The following is a 26,484-nucleotide window of genomic DNA, read 5'->3' as shown; positions in this document are numbered from 1 at the left end:
CCTCATCGAAAGCAGATCCTGCTTTGTTGTGAGCATCGGTGCTGTGACTTTCCAGCGAAGTCAGCTGCTATTTTACGACATATTGCGTTTGTCTGCCATCGCATTCAGCAGACAACAACTGTTACCAGCCTGTTTTAGGGTCTTTTTGTCGTCTTTTCTCCGGTTGGAAAGTCTAAAGCAACAAAAGTCTGGATCTTCTGTATATAAACAAAACGCAGCGAACTGCTTCTTAAGGTGGAACGTCAAAGACAGATGCGGAGAGGCTACAGTCGTCGGTTTTCCGTGTTTTAAGTTTGCTAACTTCGTTTAGGTCGCTTTACCGGTGATGGAAACAGCCATGCGACTCTGTTAGGGACTGAACTCCTTTTGGGAACCGTGTGAACATGAGAGAAGAGGACAGTTTGCTGTTGGAAAGCCAGTCTATGGCAAGCGAAAGAGGGGCTGAACGTCTCTGCTGCAGCCCCCACTTGACAGAGGAGGAAGGACTGGGACACCCGAGCTTTCCCGGTTATCTGTCCAGGTCACAGTTGGACTAAATCGGACTTTCCATGGAGACTGTGGGGAAATTTGAGTTCAGTCGGAAGGACCTGATAGGACACGGCGCCTTTGCTGTGGTCTTCAAAGGCAGACATCGAGAGGTGATTGCCCTTTTACTCTTATAAAGATGCAGTAATTATAATCAACATAAAAAATATACACATTATTAAATGCATTTAGTTCATTATGTAAAGACTATTAGCGTTGTTGGCCACCTGGGAGGTTTGTTGTTATTGTACGGCCTTAAGAGGCCTGGTCGAAAACACAGGATATTCCCTGAAAAGCACCAAGCTAACGCATAAAACGCAATTTTTATTCTATCATCGCTCTACCTTTTAAACGTTTCCTAAATGCAAAGAATCCTCTGTGACTGTCTTTGTTTTTATAAGGATGCAAATGTGCAGATGTTGCAGGACAGGTTTGCTGATTCAAATATAGGCCAGCAGACTCCTATTGTTTCCTATTGAAAGCTCTATATTAATGGCAGCAACAGACATGTTGAAACATGTACTTAACTCTAACTTAATGCATATCAATCATTGCGTGTTAATTTACTTAGCAGCTTAATTTATTGATATGCATCATCTATTGTGTGAAATAGACCCCCAACAGCATATGAATAAATCACTGATTCATGTTAAATATTACATTTCTGACTGTAAATACTGAAAGATCTATTTGCTGCATAGAAATATTTGATTTCTGTGTCATTCTTAGTTGAATGCATCCTTGTGATGATTTATATCTAGAGACATAGGTTGTCTGAAATGTCAGCTGAAGAGTTTGCACTGCATTTTCTCCCCTAATCTAAAGACAATCCACTGTGATTTATTTTTTCTTTCAGAAACCTGACCTGGAGGTGGCAGTGAAATGCATAAACAAGAAAAACTTGGCCAAATCTCAGACGCTGCTTGGGAAAGAGATCAAAATACTGAAGGTGAGCCTGAGTTACTGGGATAATCGCTAGAAAACTTACCAACAATGAGGAATTTTGCACATGGACACAATCAGGTCGCATGTCAACATTATTCCTGCAAGCCTAAGACAGTCTTAGTTGGGATTATCAAATGTCAGGCCTTCTTAAAAATACACTGCCTTTCCAAAGAATGCATACACTTTTATTTTGTGTGTTCGGTTTCAATTATGTTCTAGAGACGCATAACCTTCAAGTTGAAGGGAAATATTGCACAGCTTTTAAAATGTTATTGCATATTGGAAAAAGGTTGTGCCGGAATAATACCTGGATTAGGGCTGCAAATAACGATTATTTCGCGATTGGATTAATCTGTGAGTTTTTTGATTAATTGATTAATGATCAAATAGCAAAATGTTCCTTAAAGAAGGATTTTTACTAAATTAAACCAGGTGGAACTAAAACTTTACCACTTGAGGAGTTCTGGATAAATTATATTGACACATAAAAACATTTTTTAAATCTGAAATGCAAAATGTTTATATATTTTTTTTACAATTTTAGTATAAATACTGCACCAAATGTGTCGCTCTGTCAGCTAAAGGCATGTTTTACAGTCTCTATACTCCATTTAATGATTAATCGATTACTAAATAATTATTTTTTTTTTTTTTAAATTAGTGATTACTCACAATTAATCCGATTAATTTTTTCAGCCCTAACCTGGATAGAGGAAAACCAGCAGGGCATCTTTATTGGATAACAAGTCTGAACGGAACGCCAGAGCTTCATTACAGTTACAGTGTGTCTAATCTGACTCAAGCTTTTTCAGAAGGAACACATTTGGTTAAAAATATTATTAGTAAAATAAAATAATGCACTGTTTCCTTCCATTTCCTAATTAAAATAATGTTTAGAGAATATATATGCTTTTTTATTAGGTAACATGTTTCTGTGAATAGTTTAAGCTACAACTTTAAACCAATGTTTGTTTTCTGCTCGATTCCTGCAGGAACTGAAACATGAGAATATTGTTGCATTACTGGACTTTCAGGTGTGTATGTATTTAATTAGAAATATCAACCATGTCACTTTAAAGGAATTCTTAGATATAAGAAGTGATTATAGTCTTTCTCGATCAATAATTGTAGATACAGCTGTAATGGATTGCTGTTTTTTATCGTATATCTTCAGCCATTTCTTTACGTCCTGGAAATTCTTTCCCTGTTTTGCTATGTTATATCCTCTCTGTTTGTTTGTTTTTTCCACGGCTAAAGGCAGATCTTTGTAAAGTGTTGATTTACATCCCGACTTTGTGACCTTTAAAGCTCAGTCATCACTTCCAGTGTTTATATTTGATGTGCAGTCGCATAACCCCTTATTGGCGGTGTTCGTTCCTGAAAAGCTCTCTGAGAACTGCAGTGTAAATTTCACCACGAATCAAATGTTTTCTGCAGTTTTCACACTTGCACAAGCAGACGTGAGGTAGCTACACATATTGATCTCTCTACCTGCTGTCAGGGCAGCTGTTGTCCTTTAGGTACCGGCATTGATGATGCTTCCTGTAGCCTAGTTACCAGTCTGAAGCGGCCTGTTGCTACACCTCCTGGGTAGCTGCTATATCACGTCCCTCACGACTCCTAACAAAGCCTTATCTGAGCTCAGCAGGTGCTCTTTTTGTTTTTAAGTCCCTAACTAACACCCTGCCAGCTGGGTGGAAAGCACAATGCTAATTTACATTATTCGAGGCTAAGCTATGTTAGCAAGACAACAGTTCGGTTGTCAGAGGGCTCCTTTTGTTTAACGAATTTTATGGAGGGTGTTAAGTTTTATATTTAATCTCTATAACTAGTTTAAATTTTTTTTACTTGAGTTTTGATCTTCAAGTACGTATAAATCAAAAAGGTTAGATTTCGGAATTTAAATAAATAACCCTGATGGCAAAGGTTAAAGATAATACTTTATTCACTATTTATTTTAGAGTGCAGCTTGACTTGTAAGCTTTTTAATGAATAGTTCATATAAACTGAGCTACAGTAATGGCTTTGACACTGCAGTCTTGTGTTATTGGGAAATATGTGAAGAGCTGCTCAGTTAGGTTATTATCAGCAGCTTGGTGGAATGAAATTCTCTTGCAAGAAGCTGTTAAATTTGTGCCAAAGTATGAGTTACCAAACCCCAGATCCACACACGTTCTCTCAGCAGTTTGTCTCTGTGTAGGGCAGTCCAAGTCAGCCCTCTAAGATTACATGTTTCTGTTCTTGGGAGTAATTAGTCCCAAGATTCACCTCTTTGGAAAAGACAAACTGAAAATGACACTGAAGGAAAAAACAGCATCACAGCAAAAACTGGCTTTCATGATGTGTCTGTTTTAGTCAGTATTGCAAAGACAGATGAAATCTAACAGCAAATCTTAAGTAATTCTGCTTCATTATTAACATAAATGTTTCAAAAATCCTCTCATAATATTTTCCACTTTTTTTTAACATTCACTTTTTTGAGTCTGCTCGTGGAATGAAGGCATACCAAAGATTTGTACGTTTAAATGTTCCTTCCTCTGCTCCCTGCCTCGTCTGACCTGATGTGGGATCTGACCCATTGTCAGCTTTCTCTGCTGTGGGTCAGTGTTCCCACTTTGTATGGAAGTATTATTGTCCCCATCAGCACATGCAAACAAAGCGGACACACACACAAAAAAAAACCCAGGCAGCCCAACTAATTATCCAGCTAATCCCAGTTTATTAGACCTCTGGTGTTGCTCTGTAATAAGCAGTATTGCAAAATGGTGAAATTATGTTCACTATAAGTACATTAATTAAAAACCTTCTAATAAATGAGGTGGATGTAATTTATTTTAATTAATTATTGTCAGTTGGAATGTTCTTGCTTATAAGTGTTTTTCTTTTTCTTTTTTTATTGAAAGACGTAATTTAAACGCATTATGCAATTTATTTTTGCCCATTTTTTTTTCTACCTAAGGTTATCCTCCCATAATAATCTTTTCTAGCCCCTCCCTTTTGTTGAATCATAAAACTATACTAAACACTCTGCAAAGTGGTCAGATATCATAGTGGATTTTAGATCAACTTGCTGTTCTGCTAAACCTTTTGAAACGAGGGTAAACGTTTTATTAACCAGAAATGTTTTCCCTCGATTCTCCGATGCAGCCTGTGAGCTCAGGCCGTCGGCTCTCTGCCAGAACCTGTTTGCTGTCCGTTTTGTCTCTGCAGCCAGCGGCAGAAGCCCTGACTCAGCTGGACTACAGAAAACAGTCTGCCCTTTGACCGCTGCGTTCAAACAGATACTGAAATGGGGTCAGAATGCGAGATGGCTGTCATCTGTTGCTATGTGATAAGGGGCTGTTTGGAAGGCGGCCGCTGTATATTTTCAGTTTTGTTTTTGTTTTATTTCTCTTCATATTTTTCTGTTTCCAAAGGGATTGTGGCAGACTGTAAAAATCTGCAAATTTAACAAGCTTTTTGTTTGAGTGTGGATGGTTAACCTTGATGTTTTTTTTCTGTGATTGAGTTCATAATGGCTGGTAACAAAAGAAAACAAACAGCTTTGATAATTTTGCTCTTATATTTAAGCTGAAATAAGTTTCTTAAAGTAAATTCAGCAAGTAAGAGTTGTAACCTTTCTAAGAGTTATAACATTTACTTTCCCTCATGAATCAACAAAGTATTTTGAATTAAATTTTATTGTAAATATAAATATAACTATCACTTGTTTTAAATGTGATAGATGATCTATTTATAGTAAATATAAATAGATCATCCATATACTTATGTGGAGCTTTTTGAAGTCTTGACCAAAGCGCTTTACACTACATTCAGTGATTCAGTGTGAGTGTGTGCGTGAATGGGTGAATGAATGTAGTGTACAGCGCTTTGGTCAAGTCTCCTAACTTGAATAAAGGCGCTTTATAAGTACAGTCCATTTACCATTTACCGTTCACCCATTCACACACACACACACACACACACTGATGGTGGTAAACTACATTGTAGCCACAGCTGCCCTGGGGCTCACTGACAGAAGCGAGGCTGCTGTGCGCTGGCACCATCACTAAGCCATATAGGTGGAGCGTCTTGCCCAAGGACACAATGACGTTGAAAGTCAGAGCAAGGGCTTGAACCAACAACCTGCCGGTTGCAGGACCAACTCCTTCATCCGACACCACCTTTGCTCAAATAAACAAATTAAGCAGAAAGGTACAAAATAAGATAAAAGTGTTTGATCAATTTTTATTTAGTTTTTTCCCGTAACAGTGCTTCTTAGTCCATCTATTAGTCCATTTAAATCAGCAGTAGATCCTTATCTTATTCTTATCTTCTCTCTTTTTGGCCAAACCAACTGGATTACGTTTATCAGATAGTATTTTGGAGCAGAGGGCTTAGAAAGGCCTGCAGTCCTGCCTTCAAGCCCATTAAACACTTGTTGGAGTTGGGCTCGAAGTTGGTTCCAGAGTCACCAACACACCTACAAAGCTGGCTGTAGAATGGGTTCCCTATCTCAGCCGTGTGACCAAGCTGGTAACCAACATGAGAAACAGCAGAATAAGCTCAGATGTTTTCTCCTTACAAATGGGGCGCCATTTAAAAACAGGATCGTTGTTGAAACATAGAATAAAACTTAAGCTTTTACCAAAGATCAAATAAGCTGAACATTTTAGAGTCTTTAGAACGTAGATGTTACCCTCCTCAAATATTAGTTTATTAGTTGTGTTTGTGCTCTGACGGGCTGCTTTCACATTACTGTTTGACTGAAATGTGTTTGTGTTCTCTCTTAACTGTTCCCTCTTTAGGAAACTGCCAGCTCAGTGTACCTAGTAATGGAGGTAAGCTTTGCTACGACTCGTTGCTTTGTTTGCTCAGCACTGTATTGTTGCAACTCTCCCAGGGTCAGATATATAATTAGCTGACCCCTCTGACATGGGGGGGGGGATGATTATGCTGCATCTGCTGAAGTTGGTTGTGAAGCTGATTAAGGATTGCAGGAACCATAAAAAAGATCAGGAGTGTTTTTCTGAGTGAGAGAAAGTGATTTTTTGCCTTTATTATTATATATTTAGTAGATTTCTTTGTGCAGCTAAGAGGATCTGTTTGTGATTAAATAACCTACAACATCTTATAAAATAACTTCAGTTATGAAGATTTTAGAATTAATGGTGCTCTATAGCATGTTTAATTATAGCTTCTTTATTTAATATTCTTGGTGTAGATGACCCCAGGTTTTATGTATGAGGTTATTATAACTTTTACATTTCTAACCAATTCTTTCTCTCTTCTTAATGCCAGTATTGCAATGGAGGAGATCTTGCTGACTACTTACACTGTAAGTATAACAACGGTTCCATTTAGGCCTTTCAGTAAAAACATACAATCAAAATGAGTTGTTTCTTTATGGAAAATCTCCAGAAGTCATTCATCGTTCACATGTCCTGTCTCAGATTTTCTTGCATACTGAAGTGGTGTTCTTTATATGCCAGGAAATCTTTAAAGGAAAACTATATCCTATTTGTGTGATTGACTTGTTTTAGTTTGAGGCTCTATCTGGCATGAAAGTGGTGGATAGGTCACATCAGTAAAACATACAGAATGTCCATCCAGACAGCAAGAGCATGTATGAAGCTCTGCAGGAGAGGGACATTCTTCAAGTGAAAGCAGGGTTCAACATCAGAGCAGCCGTTCTAAGGGACAATTGATTTCTGCTTCAGTGATACTTGAGCTTTACAGGGAGAATTATTGTTGAAGGATTCGGAAAAAGGTTTAGACCTTCAATTATTTAGCATTTTTGCTTCATTTAAGTCATTTTTCAGTTTAGTTTTGTGCTGCAAGAGGTTTGGTTGCAGGGATGCATCCTGTATGATGCAAAGAAAATGACATTGTCTATCATTAAAGAGATTGGGTGAGGAAAAACAAGAAGTTATTTAAGGGGTTTATAATGGAATTCATTGTTATTCTATTTTATATAGCTCTGAATTTGCAACTGGATGCAGGATATAATCTGAGCAACTGAAGAAAAAAGTAGATTTAGTATTTAAGAAAAGAGTTCCTTCATTTTGAATTTCATGTGGCTTAAAAAGAATAAAGAAAACTCCTTGAAAATGATAACACTATTAAATTCCTCCCACAGCAATGATAGTTGAGTCTGGTCTACATAGGTTTACTCCAAATGATTGTTGGATTTTTTTGTGTTTTCCGTTTTGTCTCTGCAGCCAAAGGCACTCTAAGTGAGGACACTATTCGGGTTTTCCTGCAGCAAATAGCAGGGGCCATGAAAGTCCTGCAGACCAAAGGAATAATCCACCGGGACCTCAAACCCCAGAACATTCTGCTGTCTTACCCATCGGGCCGAAAGTCTCACTCCAACAACACCTGCATCAAGATCGGTAGGCTTCACTATATGTGACTTTAAACAGGTGCAGCATTGTTTGCTCTGTTTTTACTTCTGCTGTTTAGAGCTTTAATATATTAAAAAAAGAATAAATTGATAAATAACTAGGAAACAGAAACAAAATACGTCTTGCTGTTATGTAATTTGCTAACTGTTGATTTGTGACTGATCCTTTTCCTATTATTAGGAACCTATTAGATCAATTTTCTCTTGTCTTTTTATTGACCATTCTTTTTCACAACACATGAAAAAAGTAAAATGATTAAAATCACATAGAAAAACAATAAAAATTTGGAGGTATGAGCAAAATAAATTTTATTGAGTGCTACATAAATAAAATATATATGTATGAGTAAGCTGTGAAATAATAGACTAGAGTTAGATCAATATATAAAATCTCTTTGATTCATTGTGTTTATAACCTTTAACAGTTTTTGACCTTTTAAGTATAAATGATAAGAGTTTTTTTTACTTGCAGAAATATTATTTTGTTACCTATTTTGGGAAAAGAGTAATGGTGTTTGTGAACGTCACGGTCATGTTGAAAAAATTAAAAACAGGCCACAAATCCTGATCCATCATATTTTTATCAAAGTTTTTCCCCCAAACTCCTTCTCTGCCTCATCATGTGAGCTATGGTATATGTAGCATGTTTGCATTGTCTGAGCTGAAATAGAGAGGTTAGAGAATCTTTCAATCTGCTCATAGTTTTTTTTTTCCTGGTTACTCATTCCTGTCATTTTAGAACAAGAGCTTGCGAGCAGCAATCTGCCCACAGCTTCAGTTTCTCAGTAAGGCCTCTAAAGTGATATTATCAGTGTTTGGGCTCGTTCTGTATCTGAGTAAAGTCAGTCCAACCGGGGATTGCCCAGAAATATAGAACCGTAACATTTCTGGTGTTTTCTGATAACTTGAACCACTTTCGTGTTTTTTGGGTCACCTGTATGCATAATATGGTTTGTTGAGCTGGTCTGAGATAACAGGTGCAATCGCTTTTAAAATTAGGACTCAGGTTGGGTTTGTGGATTTTCTGTGTTCTGATTAATTTTTTTATTTTTTCTCTTAGCTTAAAACTTTCAAAAAGTATAAAAATGCACAATTATCTATGCTTATATTTAAATAAGTCTATTTAAGTGTACTTAGATCTCTTTTATTGTGTGTAAGTTTTCATTGGGTGCTTGTATGGCCAATCAGATGAGTTTTAATAAGAACAAGGAGCTTTGGTTGGATTATAGCCTTTTAAAGCATTGCAAACTTCTCAAGGAGTGTACATTTCTTTTCTTTTTTTCCTCTTATTTTTCTGTCTCTAATAACTGCTGGCTAGCTTTTGTCACATCTTGCAATTTTGAGTATAGTTGGTATGAGCTTCAAGGTTTTGAAGTTTGAACGTATCTTTTACTTCCTCTACAGGTTAAATTCAAAATTTCCTTCTCTTGTTTTTTTTTTTCGCTCAAGGTCATATAAAACATGTTGGTCCAATTAAAGAATTTCTTCAAAGCTAAATCTGTCAGTGGAAACTGTTTTCTTTCGTAGACTTGTTGACCTCACCTGTTCCCCCCTTCCTCTCTTTGCAGCGGACTTTGGCTTTGCCAGACACCTTCAGAACAACATGATGGCAGCTACGCTCTGCGGCTCTCCTATGTATATGGTAAAACACCTTCCACAGACAATCACTAAATGGGTTCCTCTGTGTTTTTACTGCTGCATAAATCTCCCCGCTGCTTCAACAGGCACCTGAAGTGATTATGTCCCAGAACTATGATGCCAAGGCTGACTTGTGGAGTATAGGAACCATCGTGTTTCAGTGTCTGACTGGAAAAGCTCCTTTTCAGGTAAAACCAGCAATAATTTCTCCCGTTATGGTTAAAGCTTCTCAGTGAAGGTTGAAAGCCTTTCAAACTGGATGTATGGTTGTCTCTCTGTGTATAAATAGCAAATTTTCCTTGCTTCAGTTAGATTTTTAATGTAAACACTCATTCTAAGCTTCTTACTGACAATGCATGGGTTCTTCTAACAGTTAAATACACGCTATTATTTATCTGGTAGTTGCAGCACTGCACCTACTCCTAACTGTGAAGTTCCTCTTTTGCATCATTGCTGCTAAGTTTACACAGACTAAAATGCAAACCTGTCTTTCCTGTCCTTCCAGCTTGCAAACTATTCATTAAACTTTACTGTTACCATAAAGCACGCATAATTGTTTTTAAAAACACATTAAGAGATAGGGAATCTCTAACGCCAAAAAAAATGGCTGCATAAATGTTATATTATATAAACAATGGGAGCAGAAAAGGGGAGAAGATTTTCACTGAGCCAAAGGTTAGACTGGTTACTGGTCAGGAACAGGCAATAAGGAAACATTATACATCACTTTCATTTGCTGTTTTATTCTGTTATAAAGTTAGAGAGTAGATTAGAGGGTGCAGTAGAGTTAAGCTTGTATTATTTTTTTTCTTTTGGGTCTAAACTGGTCCAGCAAAAGTGAAACTTGTTTTTGTTTTTTAAATGTTTTTAAAACTGTAGAGAGTTAGAGTCACAGAGGAAAGATGAGCAATGACAGATTGACTCTGTGATAAGCTTCCATTGTGTTGCAGTTGTGTTCACATTCCGTTGACATTTACATTCTTTTACATTTTCACTATTAGGCCAGCAGCCCTCAGGACCTCCGGCAGTTCTATGAGAAAAACAAGAACCTTAGTCCCAAGTAAGAATGATTAAACATTATAAATCATAAGAACTTCCTTTGTTTTGTCTTTTCCTTCCTGTTTTTTGTAGGCTTCTTTGCTAAAATGAATTTAGCTATGGCTTGCCAACTTGAATGTTTAAAAACAAGTTGGTTTTGTCATAATCTGTGAGAGGTTTATTGGTTCAGATAAACAATTAAAATGTATCTTTGCAAAAAAGCGGTTGAGTGAAAACCAGGCAAATATAAAAGTCTTCTTCAATTTAAATGTTTTATTTTCTTGTAGTATCCCCAGAGAGACTTCAAGCCATCTGAGGAACCTGCTGCTGGGTCTGCTGCAACGCAACCACAAGGATCGCATGGACTTTGGTCAGTAAGGCTCAGCAGTTCTGATCCATTAAAGAAGCCACTTCATGGCTCTTTATTTAGATTTATGTTTATTTGAGGGGAAAAAAATATTATTTGGTTCCTTAAATGCACTAAGCAGCAAACAGTTCAATAGTTTATTTATTTATATATCACCCAATATTTAGATTCACTGGTTTGGATTTAAAAGACTTGACAAAGTTAGAAGTTAATTAGCTTATACATCAAAGTCAAATATTAGAAAATCCCATTTGGACCATCCATCTCTGAGGTAAAATTGATGTCAATGGAGAAATAATAGAATTCTGTAAAGAAATAATTACTTTACTTATCTGACATTTCTATTGCTAGTGGCTTCTTCATTTCAAAAACACTGAACAGGTTATTCTTGTCCGTGATACTGATCTCAGCCTGTCATTGAAGAATAGATATACATCAACATCCAGGCCCCAGTCTTTTTTTAATTGATTGATCCTTTTTGTTTCACTATTTCAGAACTTTTTGACTTCAATTTCTGCCTTGAAAAGAAAAGCACTTTCTTCCTATGCACTGAAACGTTGCATGACTGATATAAGCATGTCTTATGCTGCGTTCACACCGGACCCAGCAGGCGCAGCAGAAGCAGCGAGTTTACATGCAAAGTCAATGGTTGACGTGCGTCAAGGTGCAGCAAAAGGTCCTGCAGCGTGTTTTTAGCAGCAGGCGCAGCGCGTCTGAGCAGCTGAAGCAGCGCGTCGGGAGCGTTTAAGCATCTGACACTCGCGATGCGCCGCAAACGCACTGCTGCTCCAGATGGAAAAATTTAACTTTTGCTGCTCGACGCGCCTCATCAACCAATCGGAGACGCTCATCTGGGAGATGCCAGGGAGACAGACACATCGCTGATGATACAGAGCGCTGTGATCACTCCTCTGAAAGAGTTTTATTAATGCCTAAATTAACTTAAAATGCTGAAACCTGCCAACAAAGCGTGTTCGCCATTATTATCCTGGTGCCTTCAGTTTGGATTATGTACATTAAAATCACCTTCCAGCCGCCGCGGCAAATGGCGAGGAGGCCACCGGGGCATAGGCTGCTGTTGAATGTGATTCCTACTGTCGGCGCACCGCTGGTATGTGGGGGTCTGAGCGGCTCAGACAGAAATAATATTGGAAGGCAGGATGGTAATCTGGATGAACTGACTGCACTGATTAAGTTTTCAGGTGGATCTTCCCACTTAAAAACATATTAAAACTACTTAATTCCAACCAATCACAGCAAATATAGCTGCCAGGCAAATAAAGGATAGGAAAGCTCCGCTCAATGCGAGTCAGACCCTCTTCGCCGCGCAGCTAGAGCAGCAAAGCTGCTTCAGCCACGCGTCAGAACTAAACTGGTACAAGCAGCAAAAATGAAGCAGCAGACGTGATTTTGCTGCTCTTGCTGCGTCCGGTGTGAACGCAGCATATATATGGCTTATTGATATTCCTCGTCAAACTGCATCCTAGAGCTGGTCCAGTTATATATTTCTGCTCGTTGCTCTCCAGCTATCTAAACATACCCTTAAGACAATTGGCTGCAGCACTAAATACGATTTTTCCTTCACTGTGAACATCATTGTGACTGGTGTGTAATACCTAATAGGGGAAACCCTTATTTTTCTGAGGGGTATGTAGACGGTCTAAGGTGAATTTAAATAATTCTGACATTGGTCATTAAAAAATTTATTTATCAGATCCAGAGCTGCATTCTTCATGACATATTTGAAATGGCACTGTCCTTCATTTATTCAGATAAAACAGTTTAAAAACTATAAGGAGAGCAATAACTGGACGTAGTATTCATTAATTCAATTCAGTTTATTTNATGTTTCCAAGCGATACAAGGCATTGTCTATATAAGACTTAACTCACTGCGGATCCAGACATTTGAATTGAGAAAGCTTCCTGGAGAGGTGGCGAAATGTCTTCAAATCTTGAAAACCAAGTCCAGTGGATATTTTTTTTTTTTTGAATTTTTACGGAACTGCACTGATTAAGTTTTCAGGTGGACTTTCTCACTTAAAAACATATTAAAACTACTTTATTCCCACCGATCACAGCAAATACAGCTGCAAGGCAAAGACAGGATAGGGAAGCTCCGCTCAATGCGAGTCAGACCCTCTTTTCGCCGCGCATCCAGAGCAGCAAAGCTGCTTCAGCCACGCGTCAGGACTAAACTGGTACAAGCAGCAAAAATGAAGCAGCAGACGTGATTTTGCTGCTCTTGCTGCGTCCGGTGTGAACACAGCATAAGTATGGCTTATTGATATTCCTCTTCAAACTGCAGCCTAGAGCTGGTCCAGTTATATATTTCTGCTCGTTGCTCTCCAGCTCTCTAAACTTATCCTGTAGACAATTGGCTGCAGCACTAAATACGATTTTTCCTTCACTGTGAACATCATTGTGACAGGTGTGTAAACCTAATAGGGGAAACCCTTATTTTTCTGAGGGGTATGTAGACGGTCTAAGGTGAATTTAAATAATTCTGACATTGGTCATTAAAAAATTTATTTATCAGATCCAGAGCTGCATTCTTCATGACATATTTGAAATGGCACTGTCCTTCATTTATTCAGATAAAACAGTTTAAAAACTATAAGGAGAGCAATAACTGGACGTAGTATTCATTAATTCAATTCAGTTTATTTTTATAGCGCCAATTCACAACATGTCATCTCAAGGCCCTTTACAGTTCACCCGATCATACAGTCAAATTGATTCAAAGTTTTCTATCTAAAGAAAAAACTGTTGATTGCATCGAATCATTGCCTCGAAGGCAATCCCTCACACTAAGCATGAGGGATTTCTGTTTGTTATTTTGAATTCTACCGTGATTTTGGTTTCAGTGCCTATAAACTTGTATCGTTCTCTGTGTTCCTGGCAGATGAGTTTTTTACCCATCCTTTCCTGGATGCCAGCTCATCTATTAAAAAGTGTAAGTAAATGTTATTCTATCTAATGCTTGGTTAGTTGGGACCTGACACATTTTCTTTAACTTTAAAAGCAAAACTTTGCGTTATTTCACTTTTTTTTTTTCTAATGAAGTTTTCTAACAATCATTTTGCAGCCATCCCTGCAGTGACCATGACCTGTTTGCCCAGTTCTGCATCAGCCAGCTCTTGTAGCAGCTCCTCCACTTCTCACCTTGCCTCACCACCGGTTCGTGCTCAGTTTTCCTTCTGTGTTTTTCCTTTTTCTCTGCTTTTGTTTATTCAGCAATTTTCCCATAATCCACAGAGCTGTTTTGTGTGTGTGTTTGACAAAGAAGTCACCTTTCTGACCTTCCTTCTCTGTTTGCTGTTTTCTAATTTTGCTCTTCTTCTGTTTCTTCTTTGCATCTGATACGTTTCTGTGTTCGTGCCACTGCAGCAGTCTCTCGCTGAGACTCAGCATCTGCGCTCCAAAGTTCCTGCCTCTCCAACCCAGGATGCTGCAGGTTTTCTCTTGAAGGACTCGTCTGGAGCAGGCGGCAGCAGCAAGAACTCCTCCTCTTGTGATACAGATGATTTTGTAATGGTGCCTGCTCATTTTACAGGTGAAGAAACCCTTCTAAAATACATAGAAACAAGGAAACATCAAACGAAACATACAATAGGCATACAAAGTTACATGTAATTCACATCTTCATCTCTATAATAGTTACTTTTAGGCTTGTAAATATTTTTAAATAGTTGCATCAGTTATAGTAATTATTAAAATTTCTATGTTTGATTGTTCTGATTGGTTTTCTTTTTTCTTATTGATGGATTTCCAGCAGGAGAACTGACTTGTGAGAGTAAAGTACTGCAGGACAGTCTCATGAACAGCGGGTGAGAGTTAACGACTACATGAATCATGCCAGAATGATTTATAAAATGAAGACAGTAGATTGTATTTCTTTGTGTTGTTCTGTTGTAGTTCCATCATTTTTCTTTCTCTCTTTTCTTTAGTTCTCTTTTGGCTTCAGCTGGTCTGTGTAACCAAGCCAAAACACCGCCTCACTCTCCCTCCTACAGCGGCTCGCCAAGTCCTGTCAGGTAAAAGAGTCACAATATTATGATTTAATTGTAAAGCGAATTAAGTTAATCACTGAAGGAACTGATTGTATTGAATGTGCAGTACCTGGAAAAAAGAGCTGTAGACTTGAGGCATTTGAGGTGTAACAGTTTCTTGCAATCATAACATGTTTAATCAGGATTCTTTATGTGTTTTCATTGGGATTGTAAAGTTTAAGATAAGATAAATTGTTTTCTGCCTTTTTTTTACACACTGAATTATTTATATCACTCCTTTACTGTCTTTATATCCTTAAATAGAAATGCATTCAATCACCTTCAGAGTCCACTTATTTCAGATTGAATCTATTGAAAAGATAAGGCTATTTTTTTAAGTCTCTTAAAGGACTTTTAAAGAACATTCTGTAAAAAAAAAAAAAAAAAAAAACAGCAGGCTAAATAAAAAGGAAGATTATCTCCATATTCCAAGTTTAGCATGGAGTACTGTTTAATCCTTCTGTTGGAAATGAAATGGTCACGGCACAACTGCTGACCTACTAAGACATGGCCTTTAATGTGAACTGGCAGACTGAGAAAGGAGTGCATTGATCAGAGAAACTTGCTAGAGGCCGACAGTAGCTCTGGTGGAGCATCAATAATCCAAAACTGGTGGAAAAGTCTATGCAGGGTAACTATGACACCACAAATGCAGCTTTTATTAAAGGCTTGTGAGATGAAGGCTAGAATAACACGTTTAGGAAAATACAAACAAGTGCATGAAAATGTTTGGTTCTTAAAACAAAAACACACTTTGTGGCCAGTATGCAAACAATACGGGCATATTATGGAGCTTATAACAGGAAAACCCTGAAAGAAAACTTGCTAGAGGCTGCAGAGGATTAAGATTGGGCTAAAGATTCATCTTATTGCAGAGGAATTGCCCTAAAAAAGCAGCAGCAGTTACAGTGGAATCGTTTTATATCCAAGTGTGTTTATGTGCTGCAATGACGCAGTCAAAGTTCAGACCTAAATTCAACATGAAATTGTTGGCAAGACGGAACAAACTTTCTTTCCACAGACGTCTGTCTGTCTCATCTGACTGAGTTTGAGCTCTTTGGCAGAGAATGTTGAGTAATGCTGGTTGAGACATACCCTAAAAGGCAAAGAGCTTTCATTTTAGCAAGAAGAGGTTTTCAGTTCATTTGAAGTAATTTCTTTCAGGACATTCTCCTGTAAGGGTAAGGTTTTAGCTCAAAGATCATATTTCCTGCCTTGTTATTTGAGTTTATTCTTTTAATTATTTTCTACTGGGGCTACTAGTAGTTGCAGTTTTACACCCGTCATCATCTCTGAAAGGTTCAACAATATTCAAAGGAACAGAACGGCAGATAATCAAGATAAAGCTGGACTCTTCTTAAAAGCTTTCATGAAAACATAACCACATCCTGTCAACACTCTGACATTTTCTGCTCCTTTCTCTGCTCTTCCCAGACCCGCAGAGTTCCTGGGGAGTAATTTCTATGGTAGCTGTGGAAACCATGTTCACTCATTGCCTATCCCAGTCCCCACTCAGGTCCAGAACTACCAGCGTATGGAGCTGAACCTTCAGTCTCCCAAACAGGACGGCTCGCCACGGTCAGTATCCAAACCTGCTCACACTCCAAGAACAAAACAGTCACACTTAGAATGAAATCTTTAGTAACTGGTGAGGTGTTTCAGTCTGATACCTGATGTTTCTGACCTGGTAGGCTCTCTACGCCGGTGCGTCGCTGCAGCAGTGGGAGTCTGGTGGGTCAAACTAGAGCAGGACCCTCAGCCCCGCGGCAAGCAGTAGCCCCCAGCTCCCGCAGGCTTTCGCTGGGAGGAACCAGAACATTCCAGATTTCGCCGCAAGGTACTGACTACATTTCTAAGACAAAACCCTGAGTACCAGTTCAATAGACAGCCAAATAATCCTAAACATCAGACCTCAGAGAGTGACAAATCTCAATCCTCCCACACCGACCCCCTCTCTGTCAATTTACTCCTTGCAGCGCCCCAGCATGCCGAATCAAGGCAGACGTCTCAGCAGCCTCCGCAGGGGGCAGGGCTTGGCACGCGCCTCCACAGCGCCCCCTGTCTTTTGGAGTGTGCGACTGGTGGCGGAAGGCATAAAATTAAAAAACAGCACTCGGACCCTGTGGCTGTCCCCCCATCAGGGCTGATGACTGTCCGCCTCCCCCACTCCTCCCCCAGACTCAGTGAGCTGATGCAGCGGAACCCCCTCCCTACCATCCTGGGATCCCCCTCCAGGGTGAGACGGCCGTGTCCGGGACTAAACATCAGGGGAAAAGAGATGCCAGCACTCAGCATGAACTAAACTGGGATGTTTTGTTACTTTCCGTCTCTTTAGGCCATCCCTCCGTTTGAATTCCCCAAACCACCAAGTTCTCCAAACCTTATGACTTTCCTGACGCAGAGGGGTTTGGGTGTGGGTTCGCCTAGCAGCAGGACTGCCCCAGGAGAGCTCCGAGACGTTGGACAACAAGCCCCGGCGCCGTCCACCAGCCCTGCTTACTGCGTCCACAGACTGACTGATGACAGCAGGAGCTTTGGAAGGTTTTAGTCATTCACTATTTATCTTTCCAAAAAAAAAAAAACTATTCTTTTAGATACAGGAACGTTTTATTTTGTTGATTTTTTTTAAGATTAAATGAACTTGAATTCCTGGATAAACTATGCATTTCTTTTATTGTATTAATTTCATATTAAAAGTGACTGCGTTATTTCTATAATCGTCTTTACAATGAAACAAACTTTATTTACTGCATTTTTACAGATTTCATTCGGATTGAAACTGGAAAAAAAGCCACATTCAGTTTATCAAGAGAGGAAGAGATAAGACAGGAAGTGGACAGATGTCTACATTTTCTCTCTCTCATCTGCAGGTCACAGAGTGCCGGTCGTCTGTCGGACATGCTGCTGATGGCTGCCTTTGGAGCAGGAGGACACGCAGGAGACCGAGGCAGTACGGAGAACCTGGCCTCAGAAAAAGCAATAGATATAACAGGTCTGTATGCCTCTTCCTCAGGATAGATTAAAATGTTTACTCTATATGTATGAAACATTTAGATGGTGTTTCTACTGTTATTATGGTTCCCATTGTTGCTCTGATGCAAAAAATCTCAATAAAATGGCATCAATTCTTACAAATAACAGCTTAAATATAAAGCAGAGAAGGTTTTTGTATGGTTTCAGTATGCTCTGTATTGTTTTATGCTATAAAAAAATATATATAGCCAATTTATTCTCCAATGTTTTTATGATTCCTGCTTTACTACATCAATTTTAGCCATTTAGTGTTTCCTTATTTCATAACTATAGTAGCAGATAAAGAAGAGCATTCAAAACATTTTTTCTAACCGTCCTGCTGTAAATAGTAAGTTATTATTTCTATGAAATGAGACGAATGTACATTTTATGAGGGCGCTAGAAATAAAACAAAGAACTGATTTAAGAGTTTCAATTTGCATCTTTAAATATCTGCATAGCTAACTTTAAAGAGCAGTCTGTGTGTGTATTCCCTGAAGCATGTAGGCTATCCAGCATTTTAATAATGCATACTTAGACAAACATTCCTGTAAGAAGTTCAGCCTGTTACCCACTGAAAGTATTGCTCTCTCTCTCTGTGTGTCTCCTGAAACTGTTTTATCAATGTTACCTTTGCTTTTTTGTTTGTTTTGTATCATGAAAAGAGTAAAAATTGAAGAAAGCCTTTTTTTCTGTTGATCAGCTCCTCCTTGTAGTGGCTTTGCACCGGGGTCCTGCAGCCCAGCGCAGGTGATTTTCACCGTTGGCTCTCCCCCAAGTGGCAGCACACCACCTCAGACCTCCAGACAAAGAAAATGTTCAGGTAACACATGAAATCTGGATAAGTTCGTATTGAACTAGATGTTTCCAGACTAACAAGGAAAAAAAAACTCTCACAACTTGTTACATTGAAGATGAACAGGGAGGAGATATTGTTTCTTTTCTCATGATTTGAGGGTTAAACTTTTTTAAAACTAAAATTCAATTAAAAGCTTAGACTCTGAATCTTAGACTCTGAATTGCTTCACATCCCTTTTTCTCTTGATTGTACAGTACAGAATATCTCTTCCTCCAACAGGCTCCTTCAGTTCAGGAAGCCCTGCAGGCTCGCTGACCAGCCGCTACCCCCAGACAGGCCCCTATCCTGAAGGCTTTGAGGCCCCGCCCAGCCCTCGCTACAGCTTCACTGATCCTATCACAGCTAACATGGGTGGCGCTGTGACCTTTGAGGCCCCCGAGCTGCCTGAGGAGACGCTGATGGAGGTGAGGAGCCGCTTTCCCACAGACCTCTGGAAAGTACTGAGTGTAGAAATTCTTAACACATGACCTGAAGCTTATTGCTTTATCAATTAAAATCAGGAATCTGAATTCTTTCTTTTTTTCAGTAAAGCAGACTCTATGCAATGTCATAATCTGCTGCCATTTACTCTATATTATGTCTCTAAATCACTTCTCTGTTTCCACTTCTGTTGGAGTTTAGCAGGAACACACAGACACCGTGCAGCGCCTGCGCTTCACTCTAGAATTTGCGCTCTGTCTGATGGAGGTGGCGAGCTCACGTGGTGCTGCCACGGTGGGAGGACAAGGACGAGAATCTCACCCCGCTGTCCTCCAGCAGCAGAGCCTGGTAGCAGATCAGATAAGCTCAATGAGCCGAGAGTGGAGGTAACACCTATTTCCAACGTCAAATATCAATGTTTGTAATCTCTGCCTTTTTTGCTCCATTTAGGAGAAAGTAAGACCGCCTAAAAACCCATTAACAGTGGAACCCATTCTCCGTTTCTTTATTTTATGACCTTCATCTATTGCAGTTATAGTAACAAATAAAAATTACCACTGTTCTAAAAACTTTTCTTTTTATTATATACCTACGTTAGATGATTTCACCAAGTTTTAGATCAATATGTTTTTGACATGTTTTTTTTTTTTCCACTTTAAAATGCTGTAATTGTTTTATTTTTTCAATTATGATGTTTAGCTCATAAAACTTAATCTTGATTTTGCTGGAAATGCATCCAGAAGTGGTTACTGGACATTTAACTTTGCTATTACATCTTTTTACATCTTTGCTCATTTTCTGCACTTCAAAAGGCCATTAAATTATAGTGATGACCCTTTTCTAACCATAGCCTGCTATAATAAAACATGGCAAAGACCGGCCAGTATATGATATCTATAAAGTGAAAAGTAGTTTGAAAGAAATTGTAATAACTGATAGTTGGAAAAACGAGTTACAAACTAGGAAAAATGGCTAATCAGATATCAGATCTGCCATTTCAGTACTATTGTGTGATTTAACAACTCAAAGGAGTGATTGGACTTGATATTTAGCAGCATGCTATAATTTGGATAAAATGGACGCAATTGTTCTTTATTGCCAGTATTCTGAAAATTACTGAAAAAAGAAGACATTTTGTATCATTAAAGGTAAAAGAAAGTCTGAAAATGTCAGTAACAAGTTTAATGAAAGTTTCGGCATTAGTATTCCAATTCAATTTAAAATTAAAAATATAGGTTTTTCAACTCAGAGTTTAACCTAGAGGCATCTAGAATTCATTGCATTGTTCAGGTAAATGAGGTAAAAAGTTGAATGAACTCAGAATGAAACCTTAGTGTCAAACATTCATCTAGTTCATGTTCCTCCTCAGACAACAGCAACACTTCCCACCTTATTTTTTAATGGTTTCACAGCTGTTTTTTTTTTTCTGTCTTGTATTTATCTTCTCAGTCATGCAGAGCAGCTGGTGCTCTACCTTAAAACCGCAGAACTATTGTCTACTGCCTTACAAACAGCCATGGAGCGCGTCAAACAGGGGAAGCTTTACCCCTCTGCTACTGTCAAACAAGGTAGGAGCCTCTTTTAGCCAGAGCAGCAGTCTGTAAAAACGATTTTGTCTTTGTGCTCCGCTCTAAAGCAGAAGCCATGTTCTTTTCTCTGTTCATGCACAGTGGTGAGGCGGCTGAATGAGCTGTACAAGTCCAGCGTGGCATCATGTCGCTCGCTCAGCACTCGGCTGGAACACTTTTTCTCCAGGAAGCATCGTCTGATGGACCAAATCTCCTCTATCAAAGCTGAGCGGCTGCTCTTCAGCCACACAGTGCAGATGGTAGGCAGAATAAAAAGAAGACAAAAACAATTCTCACCATTAGAAACCCTGTGTAACCACATCAAACACAGATCTTTTATTAAGACTTCAAAGGAAAGTCAAATCAGCTCTAACTGGTGTTTATATTAATCCTTGACAACATGTAGAACTCAAACACTCTTTAATGAAACTTAGTGGTGGCAGCGTCATGCTGTGGGGAAGCTTTTCTTCAGTTGCACCAGGAGAGCTTGTTAGATCGTAGGGTAAATAGATTATGGGGCGAGCCTTGAAAACATACGTTTTCTAATCGTCTCCATCAGACTGTTTCACAAAAAAGAATGATAATTTTGTTTATTCAGCAAATTAAAAAAAAAAGTTGACCAAAAGTATTTCACAAAGGGGGCACATCTAGAATGAAAGAAAGCTTATAGGTATAGTGGAGAATTTTTGCCAACTTTTGAAACAGCCTCTCCATTTTAAAAATAAAATCAAATGCACACGCACAACCCTGTACCCGTACCTGAGAGGGAACGCCTATTAAACGCATGTGAGAGCGTCCAAGATCCCATTTCTCCTCGTGCAAGCTCTGTTTTAAAGTTGCTGTTTGCATCACTCATACAAGCTTACTTTCTAAAAGAAGATATGTATTTTTTTCACTATGTCAGACTTATCAGTGAAAGTGAAAATGCGGACACACATTTAGGACGGCCATACGTAAACATATTAATTAGGAGGACCACTTATTTTGATGATCCACCTGGAAAAGAACATCTTCCACTATAACTTAAGTATAGTACCGGGTAGCACCACAACTCAAGATCAGATCAAAACTAAGAACTCTTTTGGGTCCTACCATAAAATCTTGAAAAAGTACATTATAGCTTGAGGTTGTATGTAGAAACGATGAAGCTTCTGCAATTAATTATTATATTTGGGTTTTAAAATGATGATGCAAACCTTGAATGTGCCTGTTCCTGTTTTAGGTTCAGACTGCTGCACTGGACGAGATGTTCCACCAGGGGGAGGCGTCCATCCTGCGTTACCACAAAGCTCTCCTGCTAATGGAGGGCTTGTCTCTGTTCCTCACTGAACAGGATGACATCCTGAGCGTTAGCAAATGTGAGAATCTCTTCCAACTGTTCAACTACTTGTAGTTTTTTTGCACTTTTTAATAATTTTGTCACTTCCCCTCAGAGATTCATGAATATAACTCTAGATCTTGATCCAGTACAGATATTTAAATATAATTTCCCTCTCTGTTTGTGCAGGCAAAGAATGCATTGAACGCCGCCTCACAGCTCTGCAATCCGGTCTCTGTGTTTGACGCCTGACTCTCCATTTGCACTCTAACACACAACTTACCAAATCTCCACCCACATTTCACGGTGTCACATAGAAGCGCTTTTGGTTTCGCAAGAAAACCACAAGGTTTACACAGACACTGAAAGGCTGCTCACTGGAAGATCTTTCGGTTTTCAAGGTTGGAACCATCTCATCTATGGGGGTTGGACCAGCAGTGGACATAGGGAGGACTTTGCTGCTGAACATGGAAATGCCAAGAAGAAGATTTGCACCCATTTACTGTCGATCCAACAGCAGAGAGCAGTGTTTGCCAAGTAGTCACATTCCTTCATGTTGCGCTAGTTTAAAATAAGAAAAGCTTTTTAGGATTCAAGCAAGATGCAGCAGCAGAAGCAATGCAGATAAACCTGCACAGCTGGTGATGCATTCTGATAAGGACTCCATGTAGCTAAATATTCTCATAATGTGCTTTTTTTTGTCTTATATCTCTGCTTTGCTCCCATTTTTCTTCATTTTATCAGATCCTTTCATGCTTATTGACAGAAAGTCTACAGCTTAAAGCATAGCTACATTTAATTAGCAGTAGTGCATATTAGTACTGTTAAAAAAAAAAAAACTGCTGCCAAATTATTTTTAAAGGATTTATTGAAGTAGATTCATAATCTAATTCTGCTGGTTTGATTTAGAGAAGAAAAGAAAAAAAAATCTGTCTGAAAATGTACTATTTCTGTATAAGCTCAAAATGAAAGGGCCACAGCCTGTTTCACACTATGAGGTTGTGAGGGAAGTATTGTAATCCTGCAGCTTTCTCTAAAGCAGAGAGGAAACAGTTAACACTCGAAACACCGTGTTTAACTATAGAAAGAGCTGAAACTGATCCATTTGCATCTTTCATCACAATCTTGTTCAGGAGAATGCTGCAATAATCTGGGATGCAGACATAAGATTGAAGTAAATCAAAATAACATTAATAGTCGGTTTCCATAATGCATTTAAAAAAGTAAAACTCATTATGTAATTCATTATGGCTTGCAGCTATTCACATTCCTTTCACATTTACTGTTTTTTTCTGATAGCTTTTTAATTCTTTTTACCAAAGTTTTTCCTTCCACCTAACTTTCTATAGATGTGCTTTGATGGAGGACTGAACCAACAGCTTTTTGGCGTCTCCCTCACCTTATGGGGTCGTCAGTGACTCTCTGCTGAACAACTTTGACTCTCTTTGAATCTCTTGACTCGATAGGTTCTCTGGGAGGTTTAGGTCACCAGTCATCCTTAGAGATGCTGTGGTCATTAAAGCAGGTATTGGTATTTTCTGCAGGTGCTGAGGCCACACCACAGCGTCTCTGTTGTTTTTACTCGATTTTTTAAATTTCCAAGTAAATTAATTTGGTGGATTTGTAGTAGCTGTGAGCCATAATGGTCAAATAGGTGAAATATGAGTTCAACTTTTTTTTAACAGTATTGATTTACTGGAATTAATTGACTTTTTTTAATACCGTTCACATTTATTGAGATTACTCTCATAAGCTTTCACACTCAGTGCTGCTCATTTCTGTGAATTGTTTCCAGACTTTGTCAGGGTTGGGGTTTTCCTTTGTGTGTTTCATCTCTCCATCTTGTGGGTGTTCGGCAAGCATAGTCAAATATGAATGTAGGGGCTGTCAGGAAAGGGGAAAATTAAAATCAGGCTAAAGGTTGGAGGGGGTTAACATTTAAGATAATCTTAAGGGCTGAATGTTGTTTTTGTTTTTTTTGCACTGTTTATGTACTGTATAGATAGAAGAGTATGTTAAATATGTTAAAAGTGTGCAGTTTGTGTAGCCTTGCTCATTTAGAGACATCTGCTTACTCATTTTAGCGCATACCTAGTTGCTTTTAAAGTTATAAAATCGTGTATGTTATTATGTGAAGAGTGACGAGAAGGAAATAGTGTATAGCTGGGCTTCTATAAGGGGAAAGAAGAAAATTAACACTGAAGCAAATGTCGCAGTTCTTGTTTTGAGCTTTAATTGACCTTTTTTTTTTATTATTTTGGGTTGTTGTTAAAGGCTCTGCACCACTTTAGAGTAGAATCTGCTTGATTTGTTTAGAGTTGTTTACCTTAACCAAGCTTAAATAGGAAGAGTTCTCGACTCTGCTTGATTGGTTGTGTTTGATGGGTTGAGTGCATGAAAGTGAGATTTAGTAGGCCTGTTATTTAACATGCTGATTGGCGGGTGGACAAATTTAGCGCAGAAAGAGAGACATAGATCTATGCTTATGAGAAGCAGAACCTGTCACTCTGAAGTAATTCACATCTCAACCCACCGATATCCTATTTTACTCTAGATGTCATTTCCTCTGAAACCCAAGGTGGTTTTTGAGTGCATAGTTTCTAAAATGATGGTGTGCGAGCTCAGCTAAAGATGCTGTTCACCCTCACAGCAGCGCAATCGGCAGGACAGGCTGAGAATAATTTATTGATCCAGAAATGTTTGTTTTTTCTCTGAGTCTCCCAAGAGTACATTCCTAGTATTATTAAATTCCTCCACAGGCTTTGTGTCACTACATTTGCTGCGCTGTTCTTCAAAGAATCAGGCGGCTAAAAAACTGATGCATGTGTCACTTTTTTCTCTTTTGTTTATATCTTTCCATACAATCATTGCCAGGTTAGTGGAAAAAAATGCCCTTTGATTTTAAAAGTTGTCAATTTTATTTCGGTTTTTGTATGTTTTCTAAAATAACACATTGTTTCCATTTTCCCTCTGAGTAATTATGTATCACCTGTTTAATTTCTAAGTTATTGTTGGCGTTTATTCAACCCATCAGCCGGGAGATGATGGTTTGGGCTACCTGAACATTCCCAAAGACTATTGAGCTTTCTGCTTGATCTTCCACATTCTCTCTCTTGCAAAAGCAGTTTTAATGTTTTCATATCAATAATAGACGCACTATCTCTATACCCCTGCTGATGATGTAATCTCTACTGTTTGGGGAGTTCCGTCATGAATAAAGTGAATGGAAAGGAAGTTTCTTCAGAATCCTGTGAGTGTTTTTTTTTTTTTGTTTTTTTTTTTTAGCTGAGAGAAAAAGACTGGATATTTCATTAGAATTAGTTTGTTGCATTGTTTATTTGCTCTTTACTGTTTGTTGTGCTTCTCTCACTCCTCTGTGAATTTAAATTCCATCTGGTAAACCTTCCATGAACATAATCTTGGAAGATGCGCTACACATATTTTGGAGGAGTTTCGTGATTTTTGAAAAGACCCTCCCTCTCCACTTAAAAAAAAAAAAAAAATGCACAACCCCGTCCCCGCTCCCGTGAGGGAATCCCTATGTGAGAGCGTGCACAAGCCAATTTATCCTCGTGCACATTCTTTAAAGGTTACTGTTTGCATCGCTTATACATCGCTTACTTTTCAAAAGAAAATGTTTTATTTTTCCATTATGTCAATGGAAATGGGGATGAGCACATAAGACGGCCTTACGTAAACATATCACCAGAATGATTGACAATTAGGAGGACCATTTATTTTCATGATCCACCGGAAAAATAAATTCCTTCACTATACCTTTAAGGAAAGTAATTTGTTTGATTCCATCATGTGCTCCTAATTACTAGACTTGGTTTATTTCTAAATGGCACTTTAAAAGAACAAAATGGCTTACTAAAGTGCTTCACACCTCATAAAAACCTGGACTCCTTTTCTAAAAGATTCAACGTAGCTCCTCTGTCCGAAATCTGGGAATTTGAAGTCTAGCAACCTTTCTGTATTTTTTGTTTAGGAACTCTTTATTTTTATTGCAACATTTCTGCCTAGAGTGATGTTTTAGCTTTTCTCTAAGGCACCCAAACTTCTCAGGTGATTCCAGTCGATTAGTGTGGTCATCCTCAATGTTAAGCTGCTCCAAAGTGGCAGCATGTGACTGTAATTGCATCTGTATACAAAGTGAGGCTGAGTTTAGGATATAGGAGAACAGCCGCTGACAGACACTATGTTTGTCAGTTACAGAGATCTAAATACAGGAATATTAATGGGAAGCTTATTTGAATGAAAAATATACCAGAAAACGATGAACAACAGGATGCCAATTAATAAAAGCGTTAGTGTAATAGCCATGGTAGCATTGTTTGTGATTGGCTAACAATTTT

At 38.5% G+C, this 26,484-nt stretch overlaps 1 protein-coding gene across 4 annotated transcripts; it reads left to right on the top strand.

Annotated features, from left to right (window-relative positions):
- Positions 1 to 25,355, top strand: LOC107090965 (serine/threonine-protein kinase ULK1-like). 4 transcript variants are annotated; one of them, XM_015384630.1, is made up of 27 exons: positions 1 to 638; positions 1,382 to 1,474; positions 2,463 to 2,504; positions 6,258 to 6,290; positions 6,751 to 6,787; positions 7,671 to 7,844; positions 9,424 to 9,497; positions 9,580 to 9,681; positions 10,495 to 10,553; positions 10,819 to 10,901; positions 13,803 to 13,853; positions 13,986 to 14,077; positions 14,288 to 14,453; positions 14,676 to 14,727; positions 14,848 to 14,934; positions 16,384 to 16,527; positions 16,641 to 16,786; positions 16,917 to 17,185; positions 17,285 to 17,490; positions 17,820 to 17,941; positions 18,665 to 18,784; positions 19,040 to 19,224; positions 19,442 to 19,626; positions 20,690 to 20,808; positions 20,911 to 21,068; positions 22,031 to 22,166; positions 22,316 to 25,355. In XM_015384630.1, exons 1-27 carry the CDS (start codon positions 549 to 551, stop codon positions 22,369 to 22,371), a joined length of 3,081 nt encoding a protein of 1,026 aa, XP_015240116.1. In that variant the 5' UTR covers positions 1 to 548; the 3' UTR covers positions 22,372 to 25,355. The 4 variants fall into 4 exon arrangements, with proteins under 4 accessions (XP_015240116.1, XP_015240117.1, XP_015240115.1 ...); XM_015384631.1 differs by having other exon boundaries at positions 14,673 to 14,727; positions 16,926 to 17,185; XM_015384629.1 differs by having other exon boundaries at positions 14,673 to 14,727.
- The last annotated feature ends 1,129 nt before the right edge of the window (positions 25,356 to 26,484 follow it).

Source organism: Cyprinodon variegatus, unplaced genomic scaffold (genome assembly GCF_000732505.1).
Source record: "Cyprinodon variegatus isolate N-32 unplaced genomic scaffold, C_variegatus-1.0 Scaffold318, whole genome shotgun sequence".
Classification (NCBI taxonomy): Eukaryota; Metazoa; Chordata; class Actinopteri; order Cyprinodontiformes; family Cyprinodontidae; genus Cyprinodon; species Cyprinodon variegatus.
The sequence above is the reverse complement of the archived record's forward strand: the minus strand, read 5'-3'. Positions and strand labels throughout refer to the sequence as shown.